General features: G+C 52.0%; 1 protein-coding gene across 2 annotated transcripts in view; it reads left to right on the forward strand.

The window, feature by feature from the left end:
- The window catches only part of Ajap1 (adherens junctions associated protein 1), a 107,076-nt gene extending 91,380 nt beyond the window's left edge, over window positions 1-15,696 (forward strand). For both annotated transcript variants that reach the window (XM_055615217.1, XM_055615216.1), the window contains exons 3-6: window positions 2,677-2,764; window positions 4,720-4,962; window positions 6,697-6,827; window positions 14,621-15,696. In XM_055615217.1, the coding sequence (XP_055471192.1) occupies window positions 2,677-2,764; window positions 4,720-4,962; window positions 6,697-6,769 (404 nt within the window). In that variant the 3' untranslated portion in view covers window positions 6,770-6,827; window positions 14,621-15,696. The remainder of the gene's footprint in view (window positions 1-2,676; window positions 2,765-4,719; window positions 4,963-6,696; window positions 6,828-14,620) is intronic.
- Window positions 15,697-17,040: the final 1,344 nt, after the last annotated feature.

Here is a 17,040-nt window from a genome sequence, read left to right on the forward strand (position 1 = left end):
GTAACTGTAGACTCTACCAGTCAGAGGTATGGCCAGGGCTGCAGGGGGGAGAGGCACCCTGACCACAGCTGCCACTTGCTGAGTGTGTGTCTGTGATCATCACTGCCACCATCCTCTTCATCTCATGGCCATTGTCACTGTGATAATGGCAGCAATGGCGACCGTGATGTCGACAGTTGTGACGGGATGATGCTGATAATGAGGGTAATGACAAGAACTTGAGTTATGCTGGTAACGGTTGTGACTATCATCATCACCACCAAAACCTAAATATTAATGTCACATTACCATCACTTTTGGGATTACCATAATTACGATCATCACATAGACACCAAAATCAACATCATCAGTAGTACAGTCTCTGTAACCATGGCCCTTCTTACCATTGCCACCATCACCAGCATCACCATCACTGTTGCCTTATCACCACTACCATCATCATCACCGTTGCTGCCATCTTCACCATCACTACCACCATCATCACCAGCCCCACCATCATCACTATCATCTTCATCATTACCACTGCCATAACTATGACCAGCATCCTCACCATCACTACCACCACCATCACCACCACCCTCATCTTCACATCATCACCATCATCACCATCATCACCACCATCTTCACCATCATCACCACCATCCTCACCATCACTATGGCAATCATCCCGCCCTCATCCCCATCACCTCTACCATCATCACAGAGCAGCAGCATATTGCCACTATAAACATCATCACCATTACTCTGGTTGTCTTCACCATCACCACAACCATCCCAAACAACACCATCACCACTTCTCTAGCTACCACAATTATTATCTCACCACTGTCTTCATCATCAGTTCCCTCCTCCTCCTTGCCATATGCACAAGTCAGGGTCAGCATACAGTCTTCAGAATGACATAGCTACCTCTTGACTGTGCTAAGGGGGTTTGTGGAAATAGCGTGAGAGGACAGTGGGCGAGAAACACCCTTTCTATGGCTGTCCATTGAGTTCCCATCCTTTTCAACTCTTCCCCTTCTTGCAAGATCTTTGATGGTTCTCAGTGTCTGTAGACAAAGACTCATGGGCTGGTAGGTACTCCATTACTGGAGAGATTGAAGGTAGCTCCAGCAGTATTAAAGTGGCTGGCTTTGACCCTACTGGCACACTGAATGGTGGTCTCTGAGTAGCAGGAGTTTCATCCAGAGGTCTACAGCAAGTGCCCTGAACTGAGCACAGGTGTATGCAAAGCCACAGGCAAATGAGCAGTGAGAGCTACAGCTTCAAAGCAGGTGGTATGGAACCACTGTTTTCCAAGGGCAGCGACGGTGGTTGAGATGGCCACTACCAACCAGCATGCAGCACAGAAAAAAAAAAGTACCCCGGTGGCTCTTGAATCAGCAGATAAAATGGTGGGTGGCCATGACACCTTGTGTCAGCTGCACTGTTTCCTAGCGATGCTCCTCCTGTGAACCAGAATGGGAATCCTTCATGACAAATGGCAATTCGTCACAGAAGAGGGAGAGGTGCAGAATCGGGACATGTCTTCTGGCCTTGCCAACTTGGAATCATTCATGAACGAGTCTCCCTTGATGATCACATTTAGCAGGGAAGTAGCATCTGCTTGTGTAACGGTCTCTGGGAGGCTGCCAGGACCTCTGAGCACTGCAGTCTGCCACGTGGGAACAGACCTGCCTAACACCCAGACCTACCAGATGTGAAGATCTGGTGTCTATAGAGTGGGTGCTAGAATGCAGTGCCAGGTAGAGACAGGACGGGGCCTGAGCATACCAAAGACATCAGCCCTTGGAGGAAGATACTTTGCCCTGAAGGTTTTCCAAACTTACTTGGTCTCTGCTCAGGTCCCATGTTTACCAGAATCAGGGAAGAGCCAGGGCTGTGTACTTTGCAGATCACTCTGGCTGCAGAGTCAAGTCAGCCAGGGAAACTCCTTATTCCCCTGTCCCCGGAAGGCTGTGATAGATAAGGTCCAAAAGGAATGTGGCCTAGGATGGAACCTGAGGCCAGAGCTATTGTCTGTCTTCTCCCCTCTACCCTGAATCACTGATTGGGAGCACTGGAGGGGATGATAGAGAAACCATGAGCTTGGCCACCTGTCTGCAGGGTCAGCAAATGCCTTTTAGGCTCTGGCCATCCTACCTGTAAGGTGGTCCTACCCATCTGTCCTCATCCTGTCAATTCCATGGCCCTGCCCACTGTCGTTCTTCACTGGGGAGAGGGATGGGGCTTCCAGGCCAGGTGACAGAAGCCCCACCCCACCCACATTCTTACACTGATGGGCACTAACTCTACAGGCATCGAGGGACCAGGGAGGACCTTAGGGACAGGAGAAAACCCAGGGGAGACTGCCTACAGGGTCTGCAGTTGGGGACCTACCTTCTGGAAGTCGTGGCTGGGCCAGGTTGGCACCACCTGGGTCAGGCAGTTCCTCCCCCATGCCCATGGCTCTAGAATGGAGAAGCAGAACATTTGTATCATGCAAGGCCAAGGAGGGAGAGCTTGGGAATCTCAGCAGAGCTAATTGAGAGCAGCTAAAGGCAGCAGGCACAGAGTACAATTACCCTTGGCCAGAGACACTGAGAGTGGGAAAGCAAGAGGTCAGGGATGGAGACTCCCTTTCCAGCCTTGGCCCCTCCCACATGCTGACCTTGACCTCTGTCTCCTCCCCTCCAGGTCTGGCTGTGCATCAGATCATCACCATCACCGTCTCCCTCATCATGGTCATCGCTGCACTCATCACAACTCTTGTCTTAAAAAATTGGTAAGGCCTGGGAGTGGTGGGCCATGGGGTACCAAGGGAGCTCTGCACAGAGAGCCCCAACTTTTTAAGACCAGGCCTAGAAGCTGGGAATTTAACCCTGTTGGCCGAATGCTTTCCCAGCTTGCATGAAAGCCTGGCTTCCTTCCCAGCTCCCATAACACCGGGTGTATTGGCCTATGCCTCTAATTCCAGCACTCAGAAGTGGAGGCAAGAGAGCCAGAAGTTCAGGGACATCCTCAGTTTCATGGCTGGGATACACAAATAAAACAGAGACCAGCCCTGCATGGCAGCCGACAGAGCGTGTTCCCACTGGAGCAGGGGTCCCGGTTGACTACAGCCACCAGCACTTTGGACTCTGCTGGGCCTCTTCCTAGCGTACCCCGCAGTGTGGCTCCTGTGCAAGGATACCAGGATATATGTTTCTCCTGTGTCTGTGTATGTTGCTCCCCAGGGCACAGTCCATTTCATACCTCCCAGAAAGGCAAGGAAACAGCAGCAGCCTGCCTGGACCCCTCCTGGAACCCGGCCCTCCACTGAGGTCAAGGCAGCTAACTCAGCCAACCTCTGGCATCGCCTGGAGCAGGAGCAATCTGCTCCCTAAGTAGGTTGCTGGCTTGCTCCTGGTAGCTGTCCTTCCCCATTCCCTTCTGTAAAGCAGCCTGTTTTGAGGCTGGCCTTGCTGGGTGTATACACCAGACACAGCCCAAGAAAAAGAAGTTTCTAGGCTTCCTTGCTGCCCGGAGCTCAGATCTGCCCGCAGCCGCTTGGAATGGCTTCTGTTGTTTGTGAATATCGGAGCTCTGGCTTCCCAGTGGAGCACTGTGCCCCATGATTCCCAGGTATATGTGGCTGAGAAGTAGGGTTCCAGCAACTAGACAAACCCAGAGGTGAGGGAGCCATGGTAGGTAGCAAGGGGGCAGGACACAGCCCAGGACAAACCCCATTGCACTGGCCTGGCACCTGGTAGGCAGGTGGGTCTCTAGTGGCCCCAGGACACATGCGTAGCAAAGTAGCTCTTGCTGACTTCCAGAGTGTGTGGCAGAGGTGCCCCACTCCAGACCCATGTGCATGTGGGTGCAAGTGGCGGTGCAACACCATGGCCATCCCAGGACAGAGGATTTGTGACCCCTTCCGTGACAGCTCAAGCCCCACTCTGGGGGAGCAGCCAGGGACAGGTAAGGAGGGCCAGGAGGCCTCAGAGTCCCTCTGACAAGGGGCCTTCTGCCTCATGCTCAGTTTCAGCAGGGATCAGAGCTTCGCTCCCACCTGGGGAAACAGAAGCAGGAGTAAAGTGAGGACCACAGCAAACAGGGCACCTGGCCTCCATGTCACCTTGCATTCTATGTGAAATCTCCTCAAAGACAGTAGTGGGGTTCCAATCTCTCCTCCATGGCTGATGGGAGTGTGAGGTGGAACTCATCCTGCATGAGAGTGTTCCTTTGTCAGACTCTGGCAAGTATGAACACAAGTCACCAATTCTAGATGTGTTATGGGTAAGGTGACTGCCAGGAGCTCCCTCATCTGACAGTGAACCCAGGAACAGTGAAGCCAGGATGAGCCAGGAGCTCAGCTGATCAAACAGTGAAGCAACCTTCCACCCTAGGCTGTCCCTTCAGGCCTCCTCCAGCCCACTCAGCCCTCCCACAGTGAGCACTATCAACTGAGAGAAACTAAGTCAGCCCGCTGAGTGTCTCTGACATTGTTAGGCAAGCAAGGTCCCATAGTCCCACCACCCACCTCTGAGCTCTCTTGTGATAATGGCCACATTTAAAATTCAGATTTTATATTTGAAAAAAAATCTGATTACTTGATTGTGGTTGGTATCCCTGAAGAGGCTGGGAATTACTATGTAACATAAATGATGCCTGGCAGTGGGGCTTCTCTGTGGATGTGCGGGAGAGATCAGCACGCATGCTCCAGCCCACCCCCACCCTTTATCTCTTTCTTTCTCCTAGCTGCGCCCCAAGTGGGCACACCCGGAGGAACAGCCACCAGCGGAAGATGAACCAGCAGGAGGAAAGCTGCCAGAACTTGACAGACTTCACCCCAGCCCGGGTACCCAGCAGCGTGGACATCTTCACAGCCTATAATGAGACGCTGCAGTGTTCCCACGAGTGTGTCAGGGCATCCGTGCCCGTGTATGCCGATGAGACGCTGCACTCGACCGGGGAGTTCAAGTCCACGTTCAATGGAAATCGGTGAGCTCCCCGTGACCCACTCTGCAAGGCTCTGTGTGGCTGAACCAGGCACTGCCATCTTGTCCAGGCATTCTGTAGAGCTCCCAGGGCCCAGTACAGACAGATGACCTGTCAAAACAATAGCAGTGAAGTAAAATCCACAGAGATGTAGCCACCCCTGGGAAGCAGAGCAGAAGCAGACCCCCAAATGGTGACAAAGATGAATTCCCAGCCCCTCTCACTACTTTGTCCGGAGGCTGAATAGCTGCCCTCTGGCCTTAGGATTCAAAGCCAGCCAGGTACTCACTGCCCTCTGGAGTACCAGCAAATGATGTCTTTTCCCTCCCACAGTCAGTGTCTCTGAGACTCTGTCAATAACATGTCAGCAGCCAGCTCAGAAACACAGCAAATACCGAACAGACTCCAGGGCTGGAACCTCTTATTAAATGCTCTTTTATTATTCATGGGTGATTCCTCAAAGAAGACACACTTCTCCGGCCATCTCTGGAAATGGTTAAGAAACCCCTGAGTCAGCTGCCCAGGGTTTGTCCAGCATTAAATTAAAATATCAATAAGCTATTTTTTAAGTGACTATGCACCCATGCATCATTTGTAAATTAGAAAAAAGAAAGGAGGCAGTGAGCAGGCTGCTCATAGTCCTTGAAGGATCAAGCCCCTCCCCGTGGTCAGCGGCTGGATGGAGAGGGTAAGGACACTGTCCAGCGCCTCCCAAGATGGTCCTCTGGGGCCTGTGGCCATAGGGAGGTCAGCTTTGGATCACTGTCCTCCTTCCATCTCGCTTGCTGCTTTACCTATTGGTAAGGGTGCGGCTTGGACATTCCGGGCTTCTGACACTGGAGCGACCACAGTTCATATGCTCCTGTGCTTCTGGCTGCAGTGAGCAGGTGCACCATGCCCATGCCATGTCCAGCTGTAGTGCATCGGTGATCTGATCCTCTCGACTCTGTTACAGAGCCTGGAAGGATCCACCCTGATGCCTGACTCTGGGCCTGGGACATGGTAGCTGCCTGCTGTGTTTCTGTTGCTTGATAAAAATGCCTTGACAGCAAGCAGCTCAGGTCAGAAAGAAGTTTATTCAGCTTCTGATTCCAGGCTTCAGTCCGTCATAACAGGGATTTCACAGGAGCAAGAGCTTAAAGCAGCCGGTTGCCGTCTAGAGCAGAGAGAAACAAATGCATGCATGCCTGCTAGTTTGCTCCCTTCACTTTTATGTGGTTCAGAATCCCCTGCCTCGGGAGTGGTGCCACTCACAATGGCCTGAATTCTCCCCACAGCAATAACAATGAAGACAGTCCTCCACAGACATGCTCACAGGCCTGATGCGTGCAGTCCCTCACTGCCAAGCTCCTCCCAGGTGGATTCTAGGTTGTGTCAGATCGGTAGTTAACGCTAACCATCACAGGAGCCTGGTTTCCATGATGAAATGGGAGGGACACACATTAGGGGCTGGGTCTTGTCCTTTCTCTCAGGTGCAATATCAAGTATCCAATCTCCGCCTGTGGGTACACAGACCCTGGCTCTGGCCTCAGCCCAGAGCCAGCACCAGAGTTGAAGGATGGCCAATCTTCCCGCCTCCACACCTGAGCCCTCTTCCTCTCTGCTAGTGGGCCTGCAAGGCAATGGTTCCCTTAGAGACCCATCTCAAGAGAAGAGACTTTCCCTGCAGGCTGCCCAGTTTGCCTGCCATGTGGCATACTCAGGCCCACCCACACCAGCCCTCTCTGCTCTCCACAGATCCTCCTCTGCAGACCGGCATCTCATCCCTGTGGCCTTTGTGTCTGAGAAATGGTTTGAAATCTCCTGCTGACTGGCCGAAGGCTTTTTACCTCCTGGGGGCAGGGCAGACGCCATGTGTCTGTTTCATGGTATGTATCGTCCTGGGCCAGAAAGCCCTTCCTGTCTCCTTGTCCCCACCCACCCCCTTCTCTCTGCTTTGGGGTATCAGGAGCCCCCCTCTAAGACAGTTGGTTCCCCGAGACATCCCCTGTGTGGATGCTGGAACCACGGGTCTTTAAAGCACAGCCGAGGCTTTCAGTGAGGGAGTAGCTAGAAGGATTTGCTGCAGTAGCAGCCACTCGGTGCCATGCCCTGGGCAGAGCTTCGAGTTGGAATCACCTTCAGAAACAAGCTCTGGGCACAACATCCCTTCCCTCAGCAGGAAGCCACCAGGGCAGCAACTGAGCACACAGGATCACACCTTCAGCTCACAGTCCTGCCGGGGGCTCGTGAGGGGGCAGGAGTGGAATTCAAATACAGTCTTGAAATATGAAAATAAGAGATAAGAAATAACATGATAAAGAAAGAAAGTAAAGAGTTGAGACAGCTACTAATTTGAAGCTGGAGAACTGGCACCCAAACAGGATGAACTCTTCACGCTCTGCTGCCTGGGAACATTCGGCTTGCTCTGGATGGTATTAACTCGGATGCTAACATTAAATGGCTTCAGTCTGCGTCTGTGAACGTGGCCTCACCAGGAGCTGCAAGCCCACACTTACACATGCTGCGGGCAGTGCCCATGGGGTTCTCGGTTTGCCTTCCTTTCCTCTGTGACACAAGTCTTGCTTTCCTCAAGTATCAGGGGCAGAATGAGCTGGTCTACATGCCCCTTGTAAAGAGGCATCCAATCATTTTCCATGAGGTGATAATGCTATCTCTCAGATAGGACACTAGGACACGGTACCCACAAATATTTTCCTCCGACTCACTGCTCACCTTCTCTGTGGTGATCGAGTGAGGAGAGCAGGGGAATGAGAGCTGGGTAAGGCTCAGCAGTTCTATGCCCAGCAGGCATCCCGCAGGAAGCAAGGAAGCTGCCGCCAGCATGGGAACGGATCGGTCAGTTCTTAATCCCAGCACTAATGAATCGCAAGTTTGGTCCAAATCAAATCTCCAGCCCCCAGTCTCTGTCCCAAAGCCAACATGTTCCGCCAGCAGGCAAGAGAATGTAATTAGATTAGACTGGAAATGAGCCTCCTGCAGAGGCCTTCACCGAGCCTGTGTAGCAAGCACAGCCTTCTAGCAGGCAGGACAAGGAGCCCGTCATATCCTCCCAGTACAGTGCTGTGGTCTGCCAACGCCGTTCACTCCATTAAGCCTGTGGACATCTCTCTTGGATATGCCAGATCAGCTAGGGCTGGAGAGCAGTGAGTCTCCTGTTGCCTGGCAAAGATTGGCATCCCCAGGGTCTGGTAGGCGTCACATCTCTGTTATAGCTTCAAAGTTCACCAAAGGTGGGCGTGGTGCTAATATCTGTAAGCAAGCAGTCACAGAGACTGAAGACAGCCTGGGTACAGAGTCAGATCCTGTACCAATAAGAATAAGAATAATGAAGTCGAATATGTTAAACCATGTAACTTATTGACATGGAGATGCTGAGCTGGCCCACTCTGCCACCACTCTCTGGGGGAGCTGGAGGCCCAAAGGCCACATGTCCTTGGGCAACTGTCATGCAGACGTCTGAAAGGATGCTTTTTAAGTGCAGGAGCTCATTCAGTCTCCCAGCAAGCCCATCTTCAAGGAGGGAAACTGAGGAGGAAGGAAGGCAGATGACTTGGCCATGGCAGTCTAGATTGTCAGTGGTGAGGCCTGGTCATCCGAGGCTGCCTGGTTCTAGGCCGTCACACTGGCCATTCTACAGACAGCTCTGTTCTGCAAACCACTCACAGGGTCTGAGCCCAAGCCCTTCTCTGTGATAGGTGCCTATGCTCACCCCAGGCCAGCCCCAAGTGCTAGGCAGGCTGAGGGGTAGAGGGGTAGCAAGATCTCCTATTAAAGGGGACAGACAGCCAGGCTCCAGGAGGCCCAGTTCTGAGTGCCCCAGGGCCTTGGCTCCCCAGCTCTTCTTGCAGGGAGCTGCAGCACGGACATTTACAAGAATATAGAACTCGGGGAATGGACTGTGCTTTCATTTGTTCCAGACCTGGTGTTTTCCCCTTGGCATCCTCTCCTCCCTGGAGTGGTGACGTTCCCATAGTTTTGATCAGGCCTCCCAGGACACTGATCTTGGATGAGGTGTAAGATGTAGATCTCCAGGAGTTCCTTCAGAGAGCACATTTCCAGACCACTCCTGCCCTGCTGTGTGCAACACGAGGACTCTCTGCGCTCCGTGGAACTAGGTGCTGGTTCTCTTTGCCAAAAGGAAGCTCTCTGCACCATGCTTCACCTCTAGTGACTTTCTGTAGACCCAAACCAGGAGAGCTGTGCAAAGAGCCTCATTAGTCGCTGATAAATGCTTAAAGATCTCATTGCTGTGTGCTGGGCGAGCTATTCATCACTCACTGGGATGAGAGCCTTCTGAGTCTAAGCATCCCCTTATTCTTATAATTAATGCCTGAGCATGAGCAGCAAGCAGAGACCCGCCAGAGAGATCTCTCAGATTTACACGGGCACTTACTGTCCCTTAAATAAATAACAATTAATAGAAAGACATTTAATTAAGGTTTAATAGTCAATAGAGATATTTATCTCTTGAAGAGCCTTTAAGACTTGTAGATGTCTTTTTATTGGTGATGTAGCAATTTCTTTAAAAGAATTTGTTTTATGTGTGTGTGCGCCGTGTGTGTGTGTGTGTGTGTGTACATGCATGGGCATGTGTGGAGTCAGTTCTCTCCCTCCACAGTGTGTTCTTGGGATTGGACTCAGGTCCTCAGGCTTTTGAGGTAACCTCTTTTACTCTCTGGTTATCTTACCCCAGGGTAGCTGTTTCTTCCCCAACACACTCTCCCCTCCCCTGCACGAGACTACTCCCGTACACAAGCACACCTAACTGTGGCCATGTTTTTCCCCTGCAGACAGAATCCTGGTGAAACCCAGGTCTCATGACAGACAAGCTCCTGCTTCAGACAGTCCTTGTCACGTACCATCTCACAGTGGGGGCAGGTAACTCTGGATGATGAGACTGGCTTATTCTACTCCAAGGATGGGGTCTCAGAGGCTCACCAGCCATTTCCTGTTAGTTTCTGCCCCTCCCACCGACAGGAGAGGAAGGATGAATTTCAGAAAACCTCATTACACTTAGTTAGGTTCTTCCTGTTTGCCAAAGCTTCTTCATTCTGAAAAACATAAAGACTCTAGTCTGAAGCAAACAAGAGGTAAATGATTATTAATATTCTTAGGAAGAAAGTGAAGAGCATAACTGATAAATAGGACCTGTCTGAAGCTTCCCCAAACAAAGTGCACCCCTGCTCTCAGCTCCCTGACACCATGTAAAGGGTGGACACAGCCAGTCTGTGAGCTCAGGGTTGAGACTCTCTGGTGATGGTGACTGCGGAAGGCGCCCGACATCGAGCCCTGGCATCTGCTGCACGTGCACTGGAGGGAACACACACACACACAGAGCGCACAGACGCAATAGCCACAGAACACGAAGGAATACTTCTTTCAAAGTGACACGGAGGACCTTCTAGATGCTGCTCTTTCTGACAGCCAGCACAAAGCAGACACAGGCACAGGCATCCTTCCAGCCGCTTCGGAGTGTGGCACCAGACACCGGGCGCCCTGCTGTCTTTGCTGAACATCCAGCCTGTGAGCCCAGGAAACCTGCAGCCCAGTCTTCTAGGCAGCAGGGGGCAGAATTTATCCCAGAATTTATCTGCAAGATGGCTTGCTCTGCAGATACCCCCTTCCGTGTCTTTTCCTGTGGGGTTTAGGCCCACTGCCCGCATCCTTCCTGTCTGTCCTGGCTCCTGATCTTTCTCCAGCTCAGGATGGAGGGGCTTCTGCTCTGAGTCTGTACGGTTGGGGATCCCAGCCCTTCACCTTAGTCTAGAACTGGAGAACAGGAGGGCTGGGAGCTCAGGGTGGGCCTGCAGGGAGGTAACAGCCTCCCCTTTCCCCTCCCTTCCTGGCCTAAGGCTGAGATGGTGCCCTGCCCTTGTTTGGAACCTCTTCTCTCTGCAAAAGTCAGCACTGTCGTCATAAAGGCAGACTCAGTGTCCGAGCCATCAACTAGTTCAGGCTCTCAGTTTTCTGCCTGCAAACATTGCCCTGCAGACTTCCCTCCGGATGTGGCTCCGCATAGTTTCACTGGGATGGTCCCTGTCACCAGCCTTTGCCCTCCAGCTGCACTGGGAGTGGTGTTTGGGTCAAGAAAGACCCGTGTTGGTGCTCCAGAATGGGTGCTGGACCTTGTCTGCCCATTGGCTTCCTTCAGCATTAGTTCCCAATCCACCCAGATGCAGAGCAGGAATCCAAGGAAACCTAAGGTGACCCCCACCGGAGACCTGTACTCAGGGAGGGTCCTGTTGCCAGGGAAATACCATTCGTGCCTGGCTGAAAATCTCAGGACACTCTTATACCTGGGATCCAAGAGGGATAGAGACTGAAGCCTTATCTGGGCAGAGGAGAGGGAGGGACATGGTAGAGGGAAGAGGGTAGGTGGGAGGAGCCAGCACCGAAAGCAGAGGAGAAAGGAAAAGGCTGTCAGGGGGTGGGGCTGTCCTACAGCCTTAATCTGTTTAAGTTCAGGGTCAAGGACTGGACCCCATCCCATTCCCCAGGCGAGCCTTTCTCATGAAGGTGAGGCACTCCTATGACCTACAGTCAACTTTAGATGGAAGCCAGGTTCCATCTGCTGTCGGAGACCAGTTGGCAGAAGCCAGTGCATTTGGTAGCACTTGCTTGGGAGCCTAGCACTCTTAAGGGATCCTAGGACACTGAAGCAGGAACACTGCGAGTGAAGAAAGCCCAGACCAGGCTGCCACAGAGAGACCCTGTCTCAGAAAAATAAAGAAAAGGAACTTAGGTAGGCCACTGCTCCCAGGGTTAGGTCATCAAGCCCAGCCTTTAGTGAGCTTATTTAAAATACGTATCTAATTGTAGAAAAACAGACCTGGGAAATACCATTTAACTTCTGTGTGTGTCTCTGTCTCTGCCTGCCTGCTTGTCTGTCTGTCTGCCTCTGTCTCTCTCTGTCTCTCTCTCTGTCTCTCTCTGTCTCTCTCTCTCTCTCTCTCTCTCTCTGTGTGTGTGTGTGTGTGTGTGTGTGTGTGTGTGTGTGTGTTTCTGTGTGTGCATGCTTGTGTGTGGAGGCCAGAGTCACCGTTGGGTGTCTTCCTCCATTGATACAGAGTTCCTCACTGACCCTGAAGCACACCAATTCTGGTAGGCTGGTAAGATCCAGGGATTCTCCTGCCTCTGTCTCCCCAGCACAGGGTTTATAGACCCACAGTGCCATGCTTGGCTTTTATGTGGGTTCTGTGGATCTTAGAACATTGGAAGAGCAGGTACTTCACCTGATCGGGAGCCCCCCATCCCCTTAACTCCGAGGTTTATGGTTTAATGGCATCAATCATGTCAGACTGTTCCTACTAAAACCTCACACTGAATGCTCATAGTTCCCCTGATGTTGGCATCTCTACAAACTGTACAAATGCCCCCCCCCCCCCCGCCAGCTACCCATTTAAACACATAGCCCAGGTCCCTTGTGCAAGTGGATTCACACAGTACTATCTTTTAACTTCAGAAATTTTCAAATGAAAATGAGCACCAAGATGGCTCTTTTGTGTGTTAAATTACTTCTCTGTTTGAAACCCCTTTACCCTTTGATCCCTGAGTGTGGGGATGGGGTGGAGACACAGCTGGGGGAAGGCCACCCACAGGAGCCTAGTGCTGACCTGGTCCGAGGTCCACAGTGATGGCCAGCCCCACGAGAGCCCAGGGCTGACCTGATCTGAGGTCCCATTCCTTTATGCAAGGTTATCTGAGGTCCACAGTGATTGGCCAGCCCCATAGGAGCAGCGTGGATTCTTAACTTAGGCCTCACAGAGAAGCCAAACAGGAGTCTCTTGGAGATGGCAGGCAAGATGGAGGGCTGTTCAGGGAGCCTCTATGTCCATTCTGAGACTACAGGGAAGGAACTAGCACCTTTAGTCCTCCTCCTTACCTCACTGGAGGGACAAGTGAGAGGCTCTGGGCACAAACCTGGGTCCTTCCAGCCCTGCCCGGAGTTCTAGGATGAAACTCGAACTTGCTTCCTAGAAAGGTCAGTGTTCAGAGCCCAGTACCACTGAGACAGGAGAAAGGATGTCACGCTGGAGTATTCTGGGAGAGCTGAGTCCCATAACTCTCTTGGCTGTAACTGGAGGAGACTCAGCCCAGCTCCCAGACCCTGGCCAGACAGCTGGCTTTGAGGCCCCTGGAGCAGCACAGGGCTGCAAATTTCTGAGCACATTGCTGGATCTTCTGGTCCGGCCATTTGCTGGGCTGGGCTGTGGGACACCACCACCATGTAGGTCACATCCTTCTGCCACCGTCATCTCGGGACCACCGAAGCCCTTGCTTCTGACTTGCATCATCTACAGGTGTGGGGGATCTCCCCTCTCTGCTTGAGGGTCTAAGTGGCCTGTAGTTGTGGGGTGGATGTTTCTAGCAGCGAGTGGCAATGAAGGCCCACACACATCAGCCCATCCCCATAACTCACACAGCACCAGGCAAGATCATCCGTGGCTGTGACGTGATGCTTCCTCATGCCAGGGGCCAGTGCCAACCACTGCACCCTTGCTGGCTGGAAGGCTGAGCTTCTGTTAGCGATGCTTGCACACAGACAGGTCTAGCTGCCCTTTCCTGGCCAGATGCTAAACAGGTTGCAGCTGCTGCCCCCCCCCAGCCCCCTGCACACCATCCCATCCCATCTGTTTCTCTCTTGGGAGGTTGCTGGGGGACCCAGGCTGGCTATGCTGATGGATTTGGAAGTGTGTCCTGAGTCTTGGTCCCAGTGAACCTGTTGCTGGTGGTGGATGGAAAGGGACCCATGGGTTCCTTTTTTCGTTGCAGGTGTAGCAAGCAAGCCCCGCCCTCCACGGCGTAGAGAGGGAGGGAGGAAGAGCATGGCAGGCATGCTGACCAGTGGCATGCCCACTTGGGTGCAGGTTCCTTCTGAGTTAATGGAGGAAAAGAACCTGTCAGAGGCGAGGGGACAGCTTCGCTTCGCCACCCTCAGCGGCTCAACTCGGAGCACAGTGGACACAGAAAAGAATTTCAGGACTGACGGGCAGTGTCCTAAGCTGGGAGTTTCATTGAAGATGTTTTAATACAGGCTTGAGAATGAGGGTTGACAGGAAAAGAACCGCTCAGAAGAAGTTAAGACACCCGCAGGAGTGTGGGTGACTGTAGACTTGGGGTCAGGAGCTTTTGAGAATTTCGCTACTCAGCAGGTTCTGGGCCCCCACCCATCCTGTGCCTCTGTTTCTTTCTTTGCAAGCAAGGGGACAGACTGGCTTCAGAGCTGCCTGGGATGCGATTGCAGTCTAATCAGCTAAAGCCAGGAGCCATTTTGATTGCAAATGGCGTTTAGGACATTTCTTTTCCCTGTACATAAGGTTTCTGGTTACGACTCCTAGAATATGCAGATGCACAGCAGGGAAATGAGAAAGGCCATAACCATTGGTAATTTGCTACTGAGAGACTTCAGTCAGATGCCCAGGGGAACAGCTCTTTTCCTGCTTATGCTCCCCTCCTCCCCCGACACTTTTCTGTATCTCTCTACCTGCCTCGGGCCCAGCCTTCATGGGAGGCTCTGAACACAGGGCTGAAGCCTTTCCTCATGCCCCACCAATCCTAGGTGGCCACAAGAGTGGGTGGGTGTGGGCTTTGCATGGCCAACGAGCATGCTGTGCCTGGAGCCTGCTGCCATTTACTCTCTCCTCTTCTGCCTCCACAGGATTCCGTTGGTGAACTTGTACAAACAAAACAACAAAACAAAAAATTATAAAACCTAAAACTAAACTATCTAAGGGGAGGGTCCCGCACCTGCCACTTCTCTTTGCCGGCGGGAAACTCAGCAGAGGAGGACACCCAAGGCCAAATCTATTTTTGTAATATTGCTCGTGCCTAGGGGCGCTCCCTTCTCCCAGAGTTTTCTTCGGAGAGCAGAAAGAAGACATGCAAGACACGGACTGGAGACAGCAGAGAAAGCCAAGCAGAAGGACAGGAGACAGCTCCCAACGCCTGGGACTCGCACCACGATTCTGAACCTGTGCCAATAATACCACTATGTGCCATGTATTGACCCGGAAGCTCGGCAGGAGCCGAGCCCAGCGAACCACGCGGAGAAATCTTACAGAGGACAGGGGTGGGGGATCACTTCCGGTAGAGTCACTATTTCTGGTTAATATACATATATAAATATATAAATACCAACACACAGACACACACACTTTTTTTGTACTGTAGCAATTTTTGAAGATCTTCAATGTTCCTTTTTAAAAAAAGAATTGTGTTATAGTCACAAAACTTGATTTATTTAACATGCTTAGTATGAACAGAATAAACTCGTGTTTTGTACTTTGGCAACTCACATCACACACAGCACACACACATACCTGCACACACAAACATACAAGCATTTAATATGCATATATTGGAGAAACAGTTCTGCAGGGGACCTGGTATTTCATCGCCATTCATCCAGGGAGACAGCCTCAACCCAGACGATGAGGCCCTCACATGACATCTTTCATCTGTCAGATACTTGCCAAACGGCGCTCGGCGCGTGGCTTACACCTTGGGCCGGAGTTGAGAATGCTGTGGTGTTCTCTGTATGCGTCCACACACGGCCGGTGCTGCTTCTTCATTTAACTGTCTGAAGATGCTAACAGCCACATGCGCCATGTAGCCGACTGCCAACGAGTGAGCCTGACCACCAGGTTGGGTGGGTGGTGGATTCTCGACCATTTGTGTTATACAAGCATAGACTGAACTAAGGAAATTTTCCAGTTCCATAATTAAAGGAATATATCCATACACGGTGTGTGGTTATGTCAGGGCAGCACTCAGGAACCCAGGAGGGATCAAAACTGCACGGCCTGTGTGTGCCCAGCCCAGGCGGCCATGCCAGGTGCAGGCAGTATCCTTCCCGTTTGCTGAGCAGATGCTGGGCTTTTCCTTATGTCCAAGTGTGACCAGGAAGGTTGGGGAAACTGAGGACCCAGTGGTTTGTTTTGTTATTAGGATGCTACTTTGGGACTTCTGCTGGGTCATAGACAGAAGTCTCACAGAAAACCCCACCATGCTGCCTGGTTTGGAATTACTGCCATGCCCAAGGTAGGCATCTCCCTGCAACCTATCTCACCTAAGCTCCCTGTTCCCTAGGCTCACTATCAGGAGCAAGTGCTGAGAGGAGCCTGGTTCTCACTCTTCAAAATTAGATGTGTGTATGTGTGTGTGTTGTATGTGTGTGTGTGTACGTGCATGTGTTGCCTGAAGGTGTGTGTGCGCACTATGTGGGTAGAGTGGCCATGGAACTGGAGTTACAGATGCCCACACTCCCCTGTGGTACTGGGATTGAAGCCGCTTCTCTGGAATGGCAGCCGGTGCTCTGAATGGCTGCGCCATCCACAGCCCACCGAGTCACACCGAGACTGGAGCTCAGATGTAGGGCCTCTTCTCCAGAGAGCGTGCTTTCTCTGCACGGCGAGCAGGAGAGTTCGTGAAAGAACGGAGAGAAAGTCTGCAGACAGAGTTGGAAGGCTGAAGTTGAGACAGGCGGCCTCTCGTGCCCTCAGTTATGTCTAGGTGGCCGTAAACATGTCAAAGCTTCTTCCTCTGGATACATTCTGAGGACACATGTTTGATGTGTCCTCTCACACCTCCCTGAGCATGGGAAAGCACGGCCTGTTGGTAAATTGAGATGCTGCTCTTACAATTCAGACATGTTAAAAATCCGTATCCATGACATTGCTCAAAAGACTAAAAGATGGTTCTTTGGATTTTGTTTTTGTTTCTATTCCCACCCCTGCCCCAGAGCAGGTCAATGCAAACATTTTCCACTGGCCCGTGTTAGCTCCAGGTTCCCAAGATTCTCCCTCCTGCCCCTGCAACGTGCACCCCTTCTGCTCCTATTCCTCCCTCTGTCTTCAAGCTCTCTCCTCAGAGGTGGGCTCTGGGGTTACCATAGTCCAGGTAAGCAAGGGAAGATGAGGGCTGACAGCATCTTTTGGCGGTAGGAGCTGGAGCTCCAGCCAGGAACTTTCTGAGCTGCAGAGGAAGCCCAATCAGGGAGGATGGTGAGAGTAGCTGCAATGTCACTTCTGACGACACCCAACCCCAGCCCTAGCACACAGGTGGAACTCTGGGAACTCA

This window comes from Psammomys obesus, unplaced genomic scaffold (assembly GCF_907164565.1).
Source record: "Psammomys obesus unplaced genomic scaffold, mPsaObe1.curated_primary_1811, whole genome shotgun sequence".
Classification (NCBI taxonomy): domain Eukaryota; kingdom Metazoa; phylum Chordata; class Mammalia; order Rodentia; family Muridae; genus Psammomys; species Psammomys obesus.